Source organism: Poecilia formosa, unplaced genomic scaffold, assembly GCF_000485575.1.
Source record: "Poecilia formosa unplaced genomic scaffold, Poecilia_formosa-5.1.2 Scaffold2, whole genome shotgun sequence".
NCBI lineage: Eukaryota > Metazoa > Chordata > Actinopteri > Cyprinodontiformes > Poeciliidae > Poecilia > Poecilia formosa.
Window position 1 is genome coordinate 3,273,261 of NW_006799941.1, and position 21,270 is coordinate 3,294,530.

Here is a 21,270-nt window from a genome sequence, read left to right on the forward strand (position 1 = left end):
TCAACACATGTGAATCCTTTTATCGACAGAAGCCTGTAAATGAACCACTTATTGGATTCAGGTGTGTTGGAGAAGGGACACTTAAGTTTTCTTGGCTACCTTTGAATTGTACCATCATTAAACAGTCAAATAATAGTAAAAAAAAAAAAGTCCTATTTTGGTCTTATAAAAACCTGTTTCATGGAAACTTAAATCAGTTCAATAAAGTAATTTTAAATTCAGAAATTTGTGACTTTTGAAAAGTTAGATGTTCAGTCCCACCTTGAGTTTTTGCCCTTGAATTGGACCAAAATTCTTTCTCATGGTAATCCTTATAGAAATCCAAAAGGAGATTACTATATATATCTGGGAGTTGTTTTTGATCCCATCTTTCTAAAACATTCCTGCATAACAGGAGCAAACAAGCTAATTAGTTTTAATTCTGTGATGTAAACCTTGTACAAACAAGTGTAAGTTTTAGATCAAAAGCCTTTTAAGTTTGATGAGCTTTAGTCTTTTATGTCAACTTTGTCTTAGAGGTGATTAGTCAAATGATTTCTCATTTTAAAAGTCTCAGACTTTGAATAGTTTCCCACCAGTAATCAGTTAACTCACTTTAGAGCCATTACACCATAATGAAATAATATCTCAAACTAACACTGTATTGTGAACATGGAAACATGTCCACTGCTCTGGACATTATTTTCTTCATTGAAGTCTAATTTTACTGTTTTAATGAACTAAAGTCTTATTCTACTGTTTAAATATGGTTCTTTGTCTGATTAGTTTTAAACTTACTTCTAATAAGCTTCACCAGGAGAGAGGGCTTCAAATAAGCTTTTGACTAGAGGGAGTATGCAAAGAACAAAGGTTTCTTTGAAATGTAACATTGTTTTATGTCCCGTCTTTGATTAAATGCATTTGAAATAAACGTGTTTATATCCTGACAATATAGAATCCAGGCCTTGTGAAATTTCCTGAAAACTCTTGTGGGGTTTTTTACAAGACTTCCCTCCCCTGAACTTCCCACTAATGCACTCTGATGTAGCAGTCTTAGCTGTCAGCTTCTGTAGCAATGACCTTTTCTGACATACCCTCCCAATGACTGCTGGACAACTGTGGAGTCAGCAGTCCTCCCTCTGTCATGACCAAATTCTGGATTAAAATCTCTTATATTGGTATTATGTAGCATTCGGGTATTTTATTCTGGGTTTTCACTAGAAATAAACCTTAATCTTAACAGCCACTTGAAATATCACCACAGTGTTTTGTTTTGGAAATTAAGTTTCAGATAATGTTGTAATTTACGACAGTAGTTAGAAATTAAGGAGTACATTTTCTACAAAAAACTCAGAAATTTTGAGATTAATTTCAGAAATCTTTTCGAAGAAAACTTTAACATTTCTGAGCTTGAAAAGTCGAAAATTTGCGTGAAAAAGCTGAAATTTTGAGATGAACCTCAGAAATTTTCTAGAAAAGACAAGGAAATTTGAGTTTGAAAAGTAAAAAAAAAATACTACAAAAATCACTGAAATTTTTAGATTAATCTCAGAAATTTTCTAGAAAAAACTAGGAAACTCGTGAGTTTGAAATATCAAAAATTTGCTTGAAAAATCTCAAAAATTTCTAGCAAGATTAATCTCAGAAATTCTGTAGAAAAAAAATCAACCTGTGGAACTCAGAAATGTCCTTGTTTTTTCAAGAAAAGAGATTAATCTCATGAAATTTTAAACCTTTTTTCAATCTACAACAGCATTAATATACCCTCATAGTTAGATGCATCTCTAATCATTGATTAAAATTGCACTCAGAGGAAAATAACCACCACAGGAGTCAAAAGTGGCAAAAATGATCATTTTAGTTTGAACAGAGCCCTGAATAAAAGTAGCTTTTACATTGATGCTAACATTGAGCAGTAAGGAGGTACCATATAACACAAAGTGTTGTATTTCTTGTGTTGTATTTCTTCCTCAAGCAAGCTGCAACAGCGAGATCCAGACAGTTCCTGTTTCCTAAGAAACGTTAGCGTGGCGGGGATCAGCTCAGTCCAGGAGGCTTCAATAGTAGACAATTACTGACATTCTGCAGAGGCGCCTGAAGGTTGAGGTGCTCAGTGGAGCCGCCAAAACAAAAGGCTCCACATTACCATAGTTTCTGCCTTTTGAACAGCTGGCATGGCACAGCAGATGCAACAACAACTTAAATGTGTTTGCTGAGAGAGATGAACTTCCAATGGAGACCTCTGCAGACAACCGAGGGATTATCTTTGTACAGAAATGATGGGCTGAGCACGGTGGAGCAGAAGCCTACTATTTTAAGCATGCACCCTAATGATGACAAGGAAGGACTCGCTGCTGGCTCCGCGAATCCCCACGGTTGTTTTTTTGTTTAGTTTTTTTTAACGCCGTCCGTCCACATGAGTCTTCTCTCTGTTTGCCGTTCCTCTGTTTTGCTTGGTTTCACACCCCAGTTTCAACTTCTCCTCTTCCTGACAATGACAAGAATCACTGTCATTATTACAATGGAATGGCCGGGAGTACGTTGACGGCTCAGAGAGCTGTAACGTGGCTTAGTGAGGACCTACAACACTGTTCTCTGGGTCTGTTAAAGTACTGCGAGTCATCTGATGACTCCATTGTTAGCTGGAATTGACTCAAAATTCAGTGTGAAAGTCTTAATTGTAGACCAGACTAAGAGAAATGTTCGTATTGCTGCTAAAATGCACAATGCAAAGCCCTCCTAAACTATGGGAAAATTCAACCAAGCATTAGGGCCGTACTAAGAAAAATTAAAATAACTAGAATAAAGTCATAAAACTGCGAGAATGAAGTTATAATATAACAAGAATAAACTTGTACAAGAAAAAAAAGTCATAATATTTTGAGATAAAGTCATAATATTACAAGAATAAAGCCAAAATAATACAATAATAGAGTCATAGTAGTATGACTTTTTAAAGTCGTAATACTACGGCTTTCTTCTCATATTATTTCAACTTTGTTCTTGTGATTTTATGACTTTATTCTCATACCAGTATTCTATTATGACTTTATTTGTAATTTAATTTTTTCATATTTTCCTAGTGTGGCCCTAAAACTCCATCGTAGAAACGTGTAAAGTTGTGGCCAAAGGTTTTGAGACTGGCTCAAGCTTTACTGCCTCAGTGTTTGTGGTGGAAATCTGCACGGAGTCCAGGATGTTACAAGGAGCCCTAAATATTTACTTTCCTGAAGAAATTGTTATTAAAGTCAACACTTTGTGATTCTATCTGAATCAGAACAGCAAGATTGTTGTTTCAAAAGAAAATTGTTGTTTCACATGAAATCTTTTGTTAATCTTAAAGGAAACATGTGTCATAAGTGCTTTGGATAAAAAAGTGGATTGCTTGCAAAAGATATTGCTGCTAGACAAGCCAAACCGACCATTTGTGAAAGCACCAATTCACAGCACATGTGGTCTTAAGGCACTTTTAAAAAAAACCTGCAACCCCAATACGTAACTTTCATATTAAAAAATGATTTTTACATATTTGTTAAATATGTTGTAACAGTATGGTTTGAAACACATGATACGTGGAAACAAAAACAAGCTCCTCTGCCTTCTCCCTGCTGCTCTAATGGAGCAGCTACACCGCTCCATTAGAAACAACCAATCAGAGCCAGGAGGAGGGTCTTAGCGCTGTCAATCATCCATGACAGCCGCTCTCTACCTCCCCTTTTCTTTCTGCCACGTACAGCTGGCCGCCAATGTTCAGGCTAGTTAGCATGACCACTGATGACGGTGGATAAACAGTTTTTCTGTAAGTTGTTTCTCCACAAATAACACATTGAGCAGCGCATACATGATTGACAGCGCTCTGATTGGTTATTTTTCACCGGGAAAGATGAATTTTTGCAGAGGGCAATACTAGCACTAGGAGGAGGACCTTTCTCTTTACACAGACTATCTGTCTCTTACTAAACTGTCACGACATGATGACAGTTTGAACAAATATGTAAAACACATATTTTTGTAAACGTTACATTCTGTAGCTTTAAGGGACAGCGGTTGCCAACAATGCTCAGGAATGAATGACACCAGGCAAATTTGAGTTTCTCATCCAACTTTCAGACTTTTGCCTTGCGGCAAGGAGAGTATTGGATTACCACCACTGGAGAGCTCAGTCAGGAATAGTAATGAAAAGGCTTGAGTGTTTCTTGAATGAGAAGTTATAGTTTTGGACTCTTGCTGGGTCTCAGACAGACAGCAAAGCAGTGACAACTGACAAATACAACAAGGACAGGCTGAGATTCTGCACAATATACTCAACTGAAATGCTCAGCTAAAGACCCATAAAGACTATTAGGGGCATCTGGAAAAACAACTTTTCTAACTGGGAAAAGGAGAACAGTCACATTTTGGTTTAAAAACACTGCCATAAGTTTAGCAAAATGGAAAACGGTTTTAAGGCAAAAGCAATAAGAAACTGCTGCATGGATCAAAACTCAATGTAAAATATATATCATATCATAACCCTTTGAAACTCCAGACTAAAGACTAAATCCGACTAAAGGATCTAACAACATCAAAGCAATAAAGTTTGTGAAATAAAAAAACTTCAGTCAGTCACAAAACCTATGGCCACCACCTTACTCAGTATTCTGGTGAATATTAAAAAATTGTTGTCCTGGAAAAGCTCTTAGATTTATGTGAATTTTAACAGTGTGAACAGCCACTGGCAGCACTTTTAGTGAAGAAAATCCTGCTGAAGTGTGATATTAGTACTCTAACTCAGAGAAACAGGCAGGTAGACATTAGTTTGGCCTCGAGACCAAATAAAAAAAAAGCTTTGAGAGACCACACCGCAGCAGCTCATGCAGATGTTAGGCAACTGATCAAAGGAAAGAAAAAAGAGGGAAAAAAGCTGTGGTTAGCTTGCACTTAGTCATTCACAACACGATCCTAAACACCAAAAAAAAAAAAAAAAAAAAAAAACAGGCAACAACAAAACGATGCAGTAAGGAACCAGCTCAGTCACACACACATTCACGGAGAACGTCACATTCATTTGCAGAAAGTTCAGGAAAGAAAGCATGAGCGCACACACTGTATGAACACTGGTCATGTTTATGCTTGCTGGAGTTGTGGCCAATGTCTGTCTATCTGTCTGTCTGTCTGTCTGTCTGTCTGTCTGTCTATCTGGCTAAAATCTGTGAAGCTGTGCTGAAACAGTGTGTGGCAGGATGTGCAGTGTGTCTGTCACTATCAGCGCAATGGAGGTAGACGCACGCGCACACCGAGCGACGGTATGGGAGCGTGTGGCGTTCTGTGTTTTTTTTGTTTTTTTTTTGTGAGGGTAAAGTGAATGAAGAGGCTTTGCTAAATGTGCGCCAGTAACGGCTGGGTCTCGCTTTCGGGGGGCTCACCCTCAGGGGGGGGCAGCTGGTACACCACGCAGAGGGAGGAGTACAGGCAGCCCACGAATGACATCAGGCTTGCAAAGTACATCACCCCCTGAGCCCCGCCCACCAGTGAGGTCAGAGGTCCCATCGCCACAGAGACGAGGATCTGTGCCAGGAAATACTGACAGCTGAGCAGAGAGATGTCCACCCCCATCCCGCGTCTGGTCCCATCTTCGGATGAGCCGCAAAACTGCAAGGCAGAATAAAATTTGAATTGAGGTAAATAAACAAAAATAGCCTCATCTTGCCTGTACATGCGATAACCAGCTGTTTTTGTCTTTCATTGTGCAATACAACATAAATCTAACCAATTGCAGAGCATTTCAGAGTTTAGTTTGCAGCCCACCAGCAGGTAGGCCTTTATCACAAGACATGTATCCATTTTTACCCTGGAGCATTAAGTGTGACTAAGAATGATGGTGATTCAGATCCGGAGAGCGTTCACACTAGCCCTATTTAGTCCGCTTTAATTAAACTTTAATTTGTGTGCCAAGAAAGTCCAGTTTGTTTGGGGAGATGTGAATTCTGATGTGGACTAAAAAGAGCAAACTTTATTCCACCTAAAAACTTAGGTCTAAACTCGGTTGAAATGAATTCTGATGCGTTTTCGAATGCATATGATGCTAAACGCACCAGAGAATGCTCAAAAAGTAGGAAGCGCACTACAGTGCAGAGCATTCTGGATAAATACAACCAAAACGTGAGTCTAACACCAGCGGGAAAAATAGATTATGATCTTTTGCCAAAGATAAAAGAGAAATCTTTCGAGTACGAAACTCTGATGCCTCTCCATTTATCTTTACATTTCAAAAGTCAGAAAGTTGTGCATTGGAGAATTTCTTTCTGTTCCTGTCAAAGGTTTACAAACACACCCACTTAGCATCAATGTCAATTTAATTCTGTATTTTGGTGCATTCGAACTGTCCTTTTCTCAAGGTGGAATAATATTACCACACAAACTTTACAATTTTTCAAACAACAGGTGTGGGCACAGGTTTGCCAGAAGTAATGTTAGCGTGTAAGTATATTGCACAACAAAAGTAATGGACCTTATTGGATTACATTTAAAAGTGCAAACTGTGCCAGGAAATAAAATAAAATGAGCTCAATCAAATTTGCCACAAGTCAACAAATGTAAGAAGAGCCACAAGAAATAAAAATATGTGCACCAAACGTAATGTAATATGCAGACTGAGGGAAAAAAGTAATGGTTTAAAAATCAATCTAATTTCTAACTAAACAATGCTTCATGTTTAAGCATTTAAAGACATTCTGCACAACAGAAGATGCTCACCTGAGGGCTCTGGTAGTATTCACACAGCAGAGAGTAAGGCAGCGTACACAGAGAGGAGAAGAGCACGCCATAGGTGACACAGAGCGAAAGCACCACATAGAGGTTGGTGGATAGCGTTGCAAGGCCTGTGCCCAAACCAAATGCCAAGTAGGCAAAAAAATAAAGAGTGCGTAGGGAGAAACGTTCCTCTAGCTTCTCCAATATGGCTGCAAGTTGTAAAAGAGACACAGAAAAACAACGAAAGTCAGACGTTATTTTGTATAAATCCCATCAAATTAAGACTTTTCTTGCATGAAAAGTGAACCGTTCAGTTCACCGCTTGCCTGAGTAGAAAGCAGCGCTGAATGCATAGATGCACATGCCCCAGCAGCCCATGCTGACGCCAGCATTGTAGCGCTGGTAAGCTTCAGAGTCGTGCGGCGCTTTGGGGTCTCCCTCAAACACAACCTCGCCCATGAAGTCGGTGTAGAAGAGCAGCATACCTTCAAATGACAACCAGCCTGAAAATAAAAAGAAAAGAAAAAAAAACATCAATTTATTCAACAAATTCAAAACAACAATGGTTTCAATGACTCTCACCTAAAAAATGATTAGTGCATAAACTCCTCAGAGAGGGAGGCATTCTGTAGATGGCTATACACAGCAGCTTCATGGACATCTGGGATTCTCCTGTCTCCACATTTTCACTTAGATCGCTCTCGTATCGCACTCCGTTTAGCAAAATATTTGCCACCTGGTCCAGAGAAAAGCAAGAACATGTAGCTTAGAGTTAAAATATAATGGTAGCTGTCAGACAAACAGCCTTTGAAAGAGTTGCCAACCTGTTGGCTGAAAGTCACTGTTCTCCTCCGCCCGTTCTCCAGCCCAACAATCTGCGTCGCTGTGGGCTCCTCCATCAGCGCCAGACTCTGAGGCCGCTTCAGGATCCCAGCAGAGGATCCCCGGTGCAGCCCGGTCCCTGACTGAGTCCCGGCTGTGCCCGCAGGAGCGCCTTGAGTTTGTGCATCTCCCTCGGTCTGAGGCCCCTCTGCCTCCTGAGCCTCTTCAGCTGCATGGGACCCCCCATCAGCCTCTGTCTGCCCTGCAGAGGGGTTACCCGCCTTCTCAGAGGGAGGAGATTCTCCTGGAGGCAGGGGCATGGCAGTGGAGCCTGAAGCCAGGCTCGGAGGAGTCTGCTGGCCTGTGTAGCAGTCTATAAGCACGCTGTCTATGTAGGAGGTTCCTAACGAAGATGCAAACTCATTGATGCCAGTGAGTGAGCTGTCCCTGCTTATAAAGCTGCCATATTTTGGAGTGAGGGGACTCAGGGGCGATATGGGGCTGGTGAGGCCGGCACACAGGCGTGCGTTGGCGCTGCAAGAGTGGGCCAAGGGGTCAGAATTACCTTGATGAGGCTTGGGAAAGCTGTAGCTGTAAAGTCCGTCCTCGTCCTCCTCGTCCAGCCCCGGACCGGCTCCGGGGGGGACGGGAGGAGACGGAGGCAGTGGGAGGCTGGGGCTTTTCAGATGGTCCTTACTGGAGTTTCTGTTTGGTTGGCTCTTTGGTAACGGCCTCTCAGGAATGCTCATCAGAGTCATGGCGGTGGCGAACACCAATGTGATGCTGGTGAACAGGTATATGACCCTGAGCTGACCCCCCATGGACCTCCCAAACTGCGTCTGGTCCCAGTTGATGCCGCCTACGATGTAGCCAAATCCTCCTCCCAGTCCTGAGCGCGGGAATGGAGAGGGAAAAGTAAGAAACTCCAGTTAAAACAGTGATTATCGCTTTTAGGTGCTATTGTTTGTGCATTTAACAAACTAAACGAGGATCGGACATTTTGGTCCTTCACCAGCTTTGTTTTGTACTCAACTTTTTAGGGGTATAAATCGCAGCTATGCGAAATTTTTCACCTATCATGTCTAAATTTGCGCCCATCTGGCAGACATCTTCAACTTCACACTTCCTATATCAACTGATAAATTTATATAATGGTATATAATTTAGATCATTTATATCTGCTCATTGTCTGCTGTACAGAAATGTGTATTTATGTACTATACATGCACTAGCAGACAGAGATAAGTACAGGAGTGAAAAAATTGTACTTAAAACTAGCCTAACCTTAGGTATAATATACTTCAGTAGAAGTAAAAACTTTTACTCTGGTAAAAGTTTTTACCAGTTTTTATTCTGGTTTCGCAAAACCAGAATAAAAAAACTTGTTGAGATTAAAGATGTTATTTACAAGAATGTCCTGGGGCTGAAAGCAGTAGAACAAAATAAATGTACAAAGATCTGGCCAGTATTTACTAGAAGCGTTTAATTGCCAACAAAAAGCTTTTCCACTATTTATGAAGAAGATTATACAAAATTTTTAATGCAATTTTTTGTCAAACTTTAAGTAAAACCAGAAAAGATATTTCTCCTTTCGCACCAGAAACAAACTTCTTTGGACGAGTAAAAACAACTTTAAATCAGAGCATAAACAATCGTGGCTTCAACTTTACTTTACAAAACTCTACATTTAAGGTAGAAAGAGAGTTATTGTTCTGCTTAAGTCTAAAAAGTCAACATGTCTCACACCAGCAAAATACATTTTCTTCATTACCTGCTAGTAACGCGTGAATGTTGAGCCCCCGGTCCTGATCCTCCGGGCTGCACACATCCATCATGTAGGCATGGCTCGGGTTGTCGGCCGAGTCGGCGCTGAAATCCATCAGGACCACGCCACACACCGTCAGGATGATTCCCCACTTGTGATTTGATGCCGTGTCGGCCAGGACCCCCCCGATGTCTCGTCCGTTCAGAACCAGGGTCAGACCCACTAAAGCCCCTGAGTAGAAGAAAAGCAGAAAAAGATACATTTCTTAGATTTTTAGGAAGAAACTGGTGTGTGTTATCTAAACTTAGGTTGGTAAGAGATCATATAAAATCTAATATGTTTATTTTAAGACATTATATCTAATGTGTACTCCTGTCGTTAAAATAATCTGGCATAATGAATATTAAAGCTACAGTAATGATTTGCATGCCATTTATTTTCATAAACTGTCTTGAGACATGTTGTCAGAAGTTCATAGAATAAAAGAACAATGTTCATTTTACTCAAACATAATAAACATGATTATTTATGTTCTGATTTAAACATATACCTATAAAAAGTAAAATTAGAGAAACTGATCATTTTAAGTGGTCTCTTAATTTTTTCCAGAGCTGCATAGCTGAGTCTTTCATGGCTGACCAGCAGTGTGCAGCAACCGGTGGTGTACTTTTACTCTAAACTCCATAAAGCTGGAAAAAAATATAGACTGGCAAAGACACAGAAAACTTCTTTGTCTTTATAGAAATGTATGTGAGTTTTTTGCATTTTCTGCAAAAGAATTGCCTAAAAGTTGAGATGAATCTCTGGACTGTGGTAGATTTTTATGATTTATTATTTTTTTATGCTCTGTTTTTGACCTTCCCTATCTTTTCTTCATCTTGTTAGCTCTATGACAACATTCACTGTAAAGCAGGATCACTGTTTTGTTCTTTGAGCATGTCTCACCTACAGCCAGAGCAAAAATAAAAGGTCTCCTTCTTCCAAACCGGGACGTGCAACGATCACTCCATGCTCCTATAAGAGGCTGAACAAGGAATCCTTCAAGGCAAACACAAAAAAAAACAAGATTTTTAGTCTATTATGAAAGTGAAAAACCTGTTAAGGTGGATCACTTACAACCCTGTGATCCACTCACCAAGAATGGGACTGATGAACCACACCAGGCTGTAGAACTGATCCGGGAGGCCCATTTGTAGGAGAACAGGGGTCACATAGGCCGTTTCCATGGCGTAGCTGAACTCAATCCCGAACAGGATGCAGCCGTTGAAGAGCAGCTCCTGGAAGGTGCGTCTGGGGGGAAGCTCGCTGAGGTCCAGCTGGTCCAGGGGACAAGGCGTGTTGGGCGGGGGAGGCGGTGAGGGTCGTATCAGCTTCCTGCGCTTCGGCTGTCTTTGGAAGTTGTTGGCTCTGTGACTGAGGTGCCGTGTGGTGGATGTCGGGAAGCTGGCCGTCTTGGGCAGCGAGGTCCTCCAGAGGCCTTCCTGAGCTGAGGATGACCTCCCTCCTGGGCTGGCCAGGAGAGGGTCTGTGGGGGTCCCCATGCCTGGAGATGACATCTCTCTCAAGCCGGAGTGCACTGAAGCATGAGGACACCATAACATGCAACGGCAAGATGAAACTGAGGCGTGATTAGCTTGTGTTTTGCTTTAAACCCTCATCTGAGGGGTCAGCCTTGGATCAGAGTGTGTTTTGGTGCTGCTGGTGACTCCAGCTACAGCTGCTGAGAGGACACTGCAGTGATCAGCGGGCGCACTGCATCCAGTGCGCATGTTGTGCGCAGAGCCCATGTGCTCTCCGCGGCTGATACAGCAGTGTACTCTGCGGCAGTGCTCTCATGACGCCTGTTTCCATTTTAATTTTTCATGCAGGAGGACAAAGTCGCACACAACGGAGCCAAAGCAGAGACTGTTAGGGGGATAATGCATCACCACCGGTCGCAGTTCAACGAATATCTAAAGATAATGCGGATTGTTGGTATTCACGTAGCCTTAGATCGGTTGTCTGCTCGCGAAATCTTCGCAAATGATGCTCTGCATTTCCCTCGACTTGGCATTTAAAGGTCTTAAAGGTGAACACTACCACACGACCGTGTGTAAGAGGATTTAAAAAAAAAAAGACGTGCAGAGATGAAAGATGATAATTACCTTCGAGGGGCGGCTCGTCATTTATTGCGGCACACTGTAGGTAAACAGTGGAGCCATTATGATGTGCAAAGAGACGTAGTGTTAATTACAGGAGTCATGATTATTATCATTATCATTATTTTTTGCTTTGTTTTCCTTTGATGCGTCTTGCCCCCCGCTCTCCCTCTCTCCTGTGTCCCTTCTCCTCCTTCCCCTTCTTCCTTTCTCCCCATTCGCCTCCTTTCCCGGTCTCTCCTGTGACGTCATGCCCCTCCCTGCAACATCAGCAGCACAAACGCATCTGGCCGTCCACGCAGAGTGCGTCCTTCTGCGTGATTACTACGCCTCAGCATCCGTTTATGACATCTATCTATCTATCTATCTATCTATCTATCTATCTATCTATCTATCTATCTATCTATCTATCTATCTATCTATCTATCTATCTATCTATCTGTGCATATTTTTGTCTATTTAGGGTGGCAAAGCCTTTTTTTGAAATGTTTTATAAAATTATTGATGCAAGAATACTTTTAAAAATGTACATTTATGTGAAATAACTATAACAAAGCATTTCCTATTTTATAATGTTCTCTTTTCCCGTTGATCAGAGGTTTTAGGGAATTCCCATTTGAAAATTGTGACATTTTGTTGCCCGATTTCTGTTAGGAACTGGATGAAGACTCTTATTTATTTTGTCAGCATGCACAGTGAGGAGGACGGTACGGGATAGGTGAAAAAACTCTCTAAAGCTCAATGTTAGAGGGGTCAATTAGTTTCCATACAACACCAGACATCAAGAATTTTTTACATTTTCGCCTGTAGCCAGTCATAATATAGAAAATGTCCAGAGCCGCAAAACCTGTACAGCTCTTAAACAATCCCAGAGTGTCAGTTTCCAATTGATTAACTGAATAACATTAACTTGGTTTGTGGTGAAAATAAAGAACCACAGTTTCACTGCTGTTCTTTGAAACAAAGGACAAAAAAATAATCAATATGTTTTTCTATTCAGTACTCTATATTTACATAAAATACAGAAATAATAATTAACTCCATGCAGCCAAAGGACAAAGAAAAGCTCAGCTATGAAGTCAATACACCAATGTATCATCAATCATTTTCTATATTGATAAATTATTTGCAGATGGGAGGTAAGGTAAGGCAAAGTAATTTTATTTATATAGCACTTTTTCTGCAACAAGGCAATTCAAAGTGTTTTACAAGAATTAAAGGGAAATACAAACAAAATAACAAACCAAAGAACAAAAGAAGAGAGAAAATCTGAAAATGTACTAATGTAATATTAAGTGAAAATGTATTATTACCTTTATCTGTTCTTAAACAGAACTGCTCAGTTGGCCAGGAATACTAGGAACCACTAAACCACTAAGGCTATGAAAAAAAGTTTTTTCTGTCCTACCATCACAAAAACAAGCATGTGAAGTTTGATCAACAATACTGACCAATGTCTTTAACTTGAATTTTGTCCTATGCCCATGTACATTTGTCACCACTTTGAAAGATTATTAGGTCTGCTTCTTTAGCAGAAAATTTTACAGAATAAACATAAATAACTTAAGACGGGGGTGCTGTGGTGGCGCAGGGGTTAAGCACAACCCTCACATGGAGGCCCTAGTCCTCAACGTGGCCGTCACAGGTTTGATTCCTGGCCTGGTGACCTTCATGTCTTCCCCTTTCTCTCATTACCCATTTTCCTGTCAATTCACTATAAAATAAAGGCCACTAGAGCCAATAAAACCTCTGAAAAGAAACAACTAACGACTTTTTCTGAATGTTTTGTGATAAAAACACAAAACTGAAATTCATAGTTTTATTTTCTTCAGCACGTTCCTCCCCACATTGACTTAAAATATATGGCTGCAAGTTCTCGTGTGAGTAATTGTGACTTTTTGTCAAAGAAAGCAGCAGGAAGTTTTGGTGCACATAGATAAAGCAGCACATATTCTCATTGTGGTTTTGTTCTCATTGTTTTTAGCTCGTGATTTATGTGAGGGTCTGTCCTCAATCAGAAACTTTGGACACAAAAAAATCTATCCCTGGGTTCCTCCTGTCATGCTACTGCCCATTGTTCCGCTTGAAAATGTTTGTTTTACATTATTACATGTATATTTGCACATCAAAAAATAGCAACAATAACAGAAATATGTTTAACTATTCCATAAGAGATGTCACATGAATGCTGAGAGGGTATTTTAAGAGCAGACAGTGACACACTGTCCTTCAGCTGAAATGGCTGCTTTTTATTCACGGTCCCTGCAGGAACACTGAAGTGGCTTCAGGGTCACTTCTTATAGCCGACTCATTATGTCTAATTGAGTTTTAGTGTGATTATCTAAGCAAGAGGTCAACCACCTTCATGCAGAAGAAGTAGAAAGAACTGCTAAGGCAGGTTAAGAAATGACACATGGACCAGACATGCTAATTGATTTTTCTTTTAAAGAATAAAATCAAAGCTTCTTACTGTAAAACTTTAATTAAAAAACAAAATGCTGTGTAAGTGTGAAAAGCAATAATGAAGCTTCACCTGAATCTGAAATGAACCAGATGTTTTATTGTTTTGATTTTAGAAGTTAGGTTGCTAAATAAAATTATTTATTACTGGCAATTAGTAATAAGTAAAGTCCTTCTAATGTGTGATTATGAAACTGTGAATATGAAGCAGAATGTTTGCCTTTTTATCTGCAGTAAAAAGTTATTGATGTTTAAGTTAAGTGACTTGTAACATAAAAAGAGAGTCCACTCTGAACTTCTTTAATAATAATAATAATAATAATAATAATAATAATAATAATAATAATAATAATAATAGTAATAATAATGATAATGTGTGTATCGGAAGCGGTCCTGAAGGAAATCACATGTATCACAGGTATTATCTTTATTCTATATTTAAAAAAAAGGAAAAGTGCAAACCAAAGTGGCAGCAATATTTAGAGTTTATCTCTTTCCTCCATCTTTGATGATCAAACATGTGTTGTTACCAAACGATCTCAAGTAGGACAAACATGTAAAGAGGTCATAAAATGTACATCTTGTTTAACTAGAGCATGTAACAAAGGCCAGGCAGTAAAAACCCATCACCTCTGAACCCACCTGTAATAAACCTTATGCAATCTGCGATATGAAAAGGTGATTTTTCACAAATATTTGCTCAAGAGTTAAAGTTTAAACTATAATCTATAGTCTGCAGTTATGAATAACATCTGTACTGATACGTATCTTGAGTAAAAATAAAACAACCATGTAAAAACAGAACCCACAGCAAAACACGCATAATTGTAAAGAAATCACGTAACGAAATCTGTCGTCACCAAGCCCCGCCTTCGGACAGTTCAACACGCTTTCCGATTGGTTGAACGTTCAGAATCAGTTGAGTTTCATTGGATGTTAAGATTTTGTAGGCGTTTCAGGAAGAAGGTGTTTCGCAACTGCTGTCAGAGTGTAGTGGGGGCAAGAAGTGTTTACAGACTACACGCTGGTGTCCACTTCTCGTGAATTTTCACATAAACCGGTTTTGTTGTAAAGTCTGTGCGGGTAAAGCCGTGGAAAAATGGCTAAAATCGATCTGGCTAAAGTCGGGAAGAACTTACTGAAGAGCGCTGACAGTGGAGAGGTGAGCTGACCGAGTGGGCTCTGTTTAAAGCTGAAGGTTTTTTCTCTATTATATCTGTCTATTTAGATGTTTTTATTATTATTATTATTATTATTATTATTATTATTATTATTATTATTAATTCTGTAACTTTTGTTATTGTTATGTTCACTGTTTCCTTGAATTTAACATTTAAAGGAGATGAAACAGTTGTAGGTTTGCTTTTGCTTTGCATAAGCAGAATTTGCTGTGACATAATGATGATTTGATGCAAATGACCGTGTTTAAATCACTGAGAACCGAATTCATCAACCAGTTTACTAAATACTCTCACCTGCTTCCCATTCATTTCATTTTGGGGTTTAATTTTCCTCCCTGTGTTTCAGAAAGTGGAGCTCCAGTCTCTGTGGCAGGACCAGCCTGTGGTTGTGTTCTTTCTGCGCAGGTTCGGCTGCCAGGTGTGCCGATGGATGGCGTCGGAGATCAGCAAGCTGGAGCCTTACCTCCGGGCCAACGGGGTCTCCCTGGTGGGAGTCGGACCAGAGGAGCTTGGGCTCCAGGAGTTCAAGGAAGGAGGGTTTTTTAAAGGCTGTAAGCACCACTTACTCACATCATGCAAATATGGCCCCAAATGATAAAATTAAATCTGCATGTGAGATCAAATATGGCCACATATAAGCCGAGGTCAGAGATACTCGCATCATTTCCAGGCTGAAGCCATCATTGTAACCTTAATGCCCTCTTTTGTAACACACAAATCCCTGTGGGTGTCACGGGGGCATACAGGCACTTTTATTGACTCCTTTGTTTTTTACAGCCACTCCTGGTGCATAAATAGTATAAAACACCATCTGTCACCTTCTATTTCAGCCATTTATGTGGATGAAGAAAAGAATTGTTACAAGGATTTGGGATTCAAACGGTGAGCACATAAAGTCCATGTTTAGATCAATGAAAATACCATTTTTATTTCTAAACCTGTGACACTAACTGCAGTATAATCTGGTTGAATTTCTTAGAATCTTTATCTTAGACTCTACAGTGCCCTGCAAATGTTTTAATCACGTCACAACTTCAAACTTCAACGTATTCTATTTAGATTTTATGTGTACATTTTCAAAACAACATGACGTAGCAGCTAACATGTAAGGATAATTGATTTTCCTTTTTTTTTTTTTTTCCATAAGTAAAATATTCTGGAAGATGTTATTTGTATTTGTATGTATAAAGTTAACACTTTATTAAACCACTTTAAGTGCAGGCGTTGTGAACTATAATTAGATTCGGCAATTTGCTGATCAACTGAGAGTTTGTATCTGTTTACTCTTCCAGGTACACAGCTTTAAATGTGCTTCCTGCTGCTTTAGGGAAGAAAGTGAGAGATATATCTTCAAAGGTAGGTCTATTCATATTTATTTTACTGCTAGAGAAAAAAAGGAAAATACAAATTCAGTTGTCTGCTATTCTTTAGAGCTCATGTTATTCATACTATAGTCATTAGATATAAGATAGTATGCCGTTGTATTAACTTTTTCTGACTGTGTTTTGCTTCCTCCAGGCTGGCGCTGCAGGAATCCAGGGAAACTTTAAAGGAGATCTGATGCAGAGTGGGGGCTTGATCATTGTGACAAAAGGTATAATCTTCATGCATACGTGAAAATAAAGCAGAGATTTCACTCAAAAGAGCTGATGGTCACTGTACAGGTTAACACTGATACAGGAGAAATTTACCCTGTGATTTACAGTCGGTCAGGTAAAACTTTGGAAATGCACTTTTGCCGTCTGTCCTCTAGAGGGCGGTAGTGTATCATATTTTTTATCCATTAGTTCTCAGTAGGAAAACTACCTTCATTTCTTGTTTCTAAATCATTGTTACATCTTGTATAGTTTTAAAGAAACTCATTTGTAATTCCACATAAAGTGCTGACGTTTGTCTGTTAAAATCGCAGATACAAATAAATAACATCACCTACTTATAAAAATGGTGAGCAAAGCCCTTTTAAACAAGAGAAACACATAATTTTGCTGTTGACTCAGATCATTTTCATTGTCAGGATAAACACTAGGGGCCAAAAATAGATGACTGCTGCACCACTCCTCTCGGTTTATTTACTGATACTCTCTTTTACGGAGCTGCAGGGCGGCTTGCCCTGACGGAAAGGAGTTTAAATCACAGTTCATTCTGTCCTGCGCAGCTGTACAATTTTGTCTTTGTTCCACCAAAGCTCCTTTATGGAAACAGTCCAGCTTCTCACCAAATGATGGGATGCTACCAGTATATGGTGATATGTTAGAACATAAAAACATACAGGAATAATGTTTTTATGTTCTAAAGGTGCTAAATGCATTAAGCATGTAGCACCTGAACCATTTTACATTTGTTGAGAGAAAACAGCACCAGAGTCACTAAAATCATCACGAATCATGACTGTAAAATACCATTTTGCAGGAAAACCTTTGGACTTGCCTTATATTACAGGTTTTGTAAGGTTTAGCACTATTATCATCTGATTTTAAGACCATAACTAACATTAAAATGTTCATTTCAGGGCTTAAGAAGTGGCTGGTGATGAACCAGAACAGGATTCATTTTTAAATGTTGTAATTGTAGTTTTAAATACATTGGTTTTTGTTTTCTTTTTAAATAATTTTACTGTTGATGCTAACTTTTCATTTAAATCAACAGTTAAAGATCCTTCTATAACTGTCCCATAGCAATGGCTATAAAAACTGCAATGCGGGCATTGATCTATGGGTCTTGTATCTGTTCCTATCAAACAAGCAATAAAATGAATAGACATAAATAAATTATAAAATATTAATTTGTTGGGTCATTTATTTCTTAGAAAAGAAAAATCGAAGTTTCTTTTTCTGCTAGGTTTATGTATCTTTGATGGTGATTTCTTTGTGTTTGTTGCTGTGACTATATGCTCATATAATTTCTCCCAAATACTCAACATGAAATCTGTGCTTCTTAATATTTTAATAACCTAAAAAATGCATAATCTTTTTCTATTTTCTGCTGTTAAGGTGGAGAAAAGGTGTTGCTCCACTTCATCCAGGATTCACCGGGAGACTTTGTGCCTCTGGATGACATCTCCACAGCTCTTGGTATCTCAGCCACAGTAAAAGCCGGGCAGAAGCCAGTGGTAAGGCCTTTTCATTTGTTAAACTGACATAGTATGACTAAACGGTTAAAAAGAAAAGAGGGGAAAGTGTGTGACTCTCTTACGTCAGCAGATACTGATGCAGCTGAGATTTCTCTTCACAGGCAATTTCACACCTATTAGTTCGTCTTAGTGGTCTGTCAGGACCTGGAAAGCTTTTACACTGAAGTGATGAACTCTGTTCTTAAAATCACAAGAAAAGGTCTCACCAGACCAGCAGGATAACATAAAAACAGCCACAAAGACCCAAAACAAAACTCATAAAATAAATACTGTTCTACTCTGGAGTAATTTCTTGGATGGCTACTTTTTACTTTTACTTGTGTAAAAATATGTAGAAGTAGTGCTGAGTTAAATTTATGGATGCTCTGCCCACCTCTGGTAGTGATATTGCAGGAGCATCTGAATTGATATTTATTCTATCAGAAAGACAGACTGGACTTGTAAATTGAACTTGTATGCCATAGAAATTATCATACATTTTTAAATTTTGTCTTGGGAGAATTTTGACTTTTTATTTTAAAATGTGACTTTAAAACAACATCAGATCACTTTATTTGCTTATAAAAAAATTGATTTTGGGAGTTCTTAGTTACTGGTCAGCAAATTTAGGACTCTAGAATAATGCTTTTGTTATTAACTTTCATTGTTATCTTTATAAAAGAAATATAGTTACAGTGTCCACATCTGGATGGCTCAAAAACAAACTAAAGGACTAGGCCACTAGACTGGAGTGGCCTAGTCAAAGTTTGGACTTGAATCGTGTCGAGACCCTGCATCCTGGACGTCACCTGCTGAAAAAAGTCTGCAAAGAGGAATTGGTTTTGGACCCTCCGAAGTTATCACACAGCTCCAATGAGAGTTGCAGTTTACATTTTACACTTACATTGTTTTTTTCCTCAATACATGAAATCATCAAAAACAAAAGAGAAATGAATTGACATGAACTGATGTTTTTCTGTTCATCTTTGTGTTAAATTTCATTTGATAAGTAGAAATGTGACAAAAAAGCAGGAACAGAAATCTGCTGGGGTGCAAATATTTGTTAATCCGACCGCAGTTACAAAACCACAAGCGTCTGAATCCTGCAGTTCACAGAATGATCCACGTTATCGATTGTGGGTCTGTGATGTCGATGTCTAATGTGCCGTGAAATAGAAATTATATCTGAAAAGCATCTTCTGTGTTTTGTTGTAATCGCTCTGGATCACTGAGCTCACTCCTCAGGTCCAGAGCTTTTATGGAGATTGTCCTGTGATCATTGGATATTTTGATATGCCACATAAATTCACCACGTTTACTTCGGCCATTTTGCTTCCTGGCTCTGCTGCCTGTTTCCAACAAAAGCCCCCATGTAGGGCTGCTGCAGCGTACCCTCATGACCTGTCTGACGACTAACAGATGTCACTGGGAACAGAATAGACCTTGTTTCCTCTCAGGGGTCATTATGTGTCTGGAACCAGAGCAAGTCACAAGCTACAACTGTTTTGAGTTTGGGAGGAGATTCAGACAGAGCTGAAGATGCTGCCTTTGCTCAGGATGTACCTTCCTCTCACCTTTAGAAACATTAAAAACAAGTGGTTTAATTTCTTCCTTCAGAAAATAACATTTTACAACATTGAGAAGCTAGGTTATACTCACTGGTTTTCTCACTTCTTATAAATATATGCTACAAATTTGTAACCATCAAAGTTTGTCTACCCAATGTTGTACAGTCCAGACCACCACCATTAATTATGTATGTAATAAACTTTATTCTGCATAAGAATAAAGACAGAAACAAGCTTCTTGTGCTGATAAGGAGTAAATTACGTTTGTCTTTAGCCAATCCAAAGCATCTTATGAGATTACATCCAGATTTGTCCTGAAAGGCACCAAACTAACTGGTGAAGAAAGCAAGATCCATTACTCATTAAATATATTTAAAAACTGGTTATTTGAGCAATTACAGTAATAGTAGGAAACACTGAATGATTGGGTAACAAGTCCCAAATGTAAATTGTGTAGGCTTATATAAGTTCATCTCTGGCTACGTTTAGCTTCACAAAGAAAAATATTTTCACACATTTTCCAATGAATTTTTAGAAATGCTCATATATTCAAGTCCTTATTCAAATGTAAAACCAAAATGACACAAAACAAACTAGCAGTTCTTGCCTACTGAAAAAAAACATTAACATTTGTGTATAAAATATGTTGTCTTCTAATTTATTTTGCAAAAAACTCTTTAAAGGTTGTAAATGTAAATCTCATTATTTGTTTCCTTTTTTGTGCCCTCTCCTGTAGTGCAATGATGATGTTTGTACACGATGAAGCAGCAGCTCTGAGCTTCGCCTGAAATCCTCGAGTCACCAACATGAAGGAAGAGGAACGATAAAACTGATAATACTGCAGTAACTCCAACGCCTTGGTTGTCTTCACTTTTTGTAAAATCTCAGTGTAGCTGCGGTTAATACTTTACCTGAATCTTTATGGTGCATAGAAACACTTTTTGATTCTGAATGTGACTCAGAAGAAACTAATAATATGTTAATCATGATTTATATTTTAATGCAGCTTTGTACACCTTAAACAGTTTATGAAGGACGTCTTATTTTGTATGTCTGGTAATGATTTCACTTTGACTTCAGTTTTTTTTTTATTTTGGATCACAAGGCGTCTAACTAAACTATTTTCTTACATTTGTTTTAACTGTAAAGAATAATTTGTGCGGTCAATAATAAAATCTTTTGGAGATAAATCATTGCACAGAATTTGTTTTTACATTTTTATGATGTTTGTCTCCCTTAAATAATTCAACATAATTCTTGGATGTTTCATTTGTTCAGCTCAGTTCAGTTTGCTTATTCTCCACCAATTCACAACAAATGTCTCTCCTATGCAATTCTGCCTGATTCTCATCTCCCTCCAGTGCTCAGTCTGGATTTCTCCCAGATATTGAGCACTTAAAGTCAGTTTAAGATATTTTATTTTTTTGGTGAAGATGTCGTGGCCCTATTCCTCACAGGCTTCGGCAAAAGCCTAATTTTCCATTGGCTGAAGAAAAGCAATCCCAGAGCATGACGC

General features: G+C 38.9%; 2 protein-coding genes and 1 long non-coding RNA gene across 5 annotated transcripts; 1 reads left to right on the plus strand and 2 right to left on the minus strand.

Moving 5' to 3' along the window:
* Positions 1-1,819: 1,819 nt before the first annotated feature.
* Positions 1,820-15,461, minus strand: slc45a1 (solute carrier family 45 member 1). Of its 3 annotated transcripts, XM_016670586.1 has the most exons (10): positions 11,443-11,630; positions 10,434-10,874; positions 10,244-10,336; positions 9,305-9,529; positions 7,536-8,422; positions 7,294-7,447; positions 7,038-7,214; positions 6,715-6,920; positions 5,385-5,610; positions 1,820-2,467 (listed from the first exon to the last, which is right to left on the minus strand). In XM_016670586.1, the coding sequence occupies exons 2-10, from the start codon at positions 10,852-10,854 to the stop codon at positions 2,439-2,441; spliced, it is 2,418 nt and encodes an 805-aa protein (XP_016526072.1). In that variant the 5' UTR covers positions 10,855-10,874; positions 11,443-11,630; the 3' UTR covers positions 1,820-2,438. The 3 variants fall into 3 exon arrangements, with proteins under 3 accessions (XP_016526072.1, XP_016526068.1, XP_007549845.1); XM_016670582.1 differs by lacking the exon at positions 11,443-11,630 and adding an exon at positions 15,372-15,461 and having other exon boundaries at positions 1,820-5,610; XM_007549783.2 differs by having other exon boundaries at positions 1,820-5,610.
* Positions 14,807-20,949, plus strand: prxl2b (peroxiredoxin like 2B). The gene is made up of 7 exons (XM_007549795.2): positions 14,807-15,058; positions 15,424-15,628; positions 15,908-15,959; positions 16,370-16,433; positions 16,596-16,671; positions 18,068-18,186; positions 20,491-20,949. The coding sequence occupies exons 1-7, from the start codon at positions 14,996-14,998 to the stop codon at positions 20,515-20,517; spliced, it is 606 nt and encodes a 201-aa protein (XP_007549857.1). The 5' UTR covers positions 14,807-14,995; the 3' UTR covers positions 20,518-20,949.
* Positions 15,472-20,402, minus strand: LOC107836024 (uncharacterized). Its single transcript, XR_001661879.1, has 3 exons — positions 18,270-20,402; positions 16,577-16,678; positions 15,472-15,591 (listed from the first exon to the last, which is right to left on the minus strand). It is a non-coding gene; the product is annotated as an uncharacterized LOC107836024 (long non-coding RNA).
* Positions 20,950-21,270: the final 321 nt, after the last annotated feature.

Excerpts from the sequence above, each read along its gene's own strand:
- prxl2b (XM_007549795.2), top strand. The coding sequence starts at position 14,996 with ATGGCTAAAATCGATCTGGCTAAAGTCGGGAAGAACTTACTGAAGAGC. Across the intron at positions 16,434-16,595 it reads TGAGAGATATATCTTCAAAG|GCTGGCGCTGCAGGAATCCA; the intron begins GTAGGTCTATTC and ends TGCTTCCTCCAG. Across the intron at positions 16,672-18,067 it reads CTTGATCATTGTGACAAAAG|GTGGAGAAAAGGTGTTGCTC; the intron begins GTATAATCTTCA and ends TCTGCTGTTAAG.
- slc45a1 (XM_016670582.1), bottom strand. The coding sequence starts at position 10,854 with ATGTCATCTCCAGGCATGGGGACCCCCACAGACCCTCTCCTGGCCAGC. Across the intron at positions 8,423-9,304 it reads CATTCACGCGTTACTAGCAG|GACTGGGAGGAGGATTTGGC; the intron begins GTAATGAAGAAA and ends TCCCGCGCTCAG. Across the intron at positions 7,215-7,293 it reads ATGCACTAATCATTTTTTAG|GCTGGTTGTCATTTGAAGGT; the intron begins GTGAGAGTCATT and ends TTTTATTTTCAG.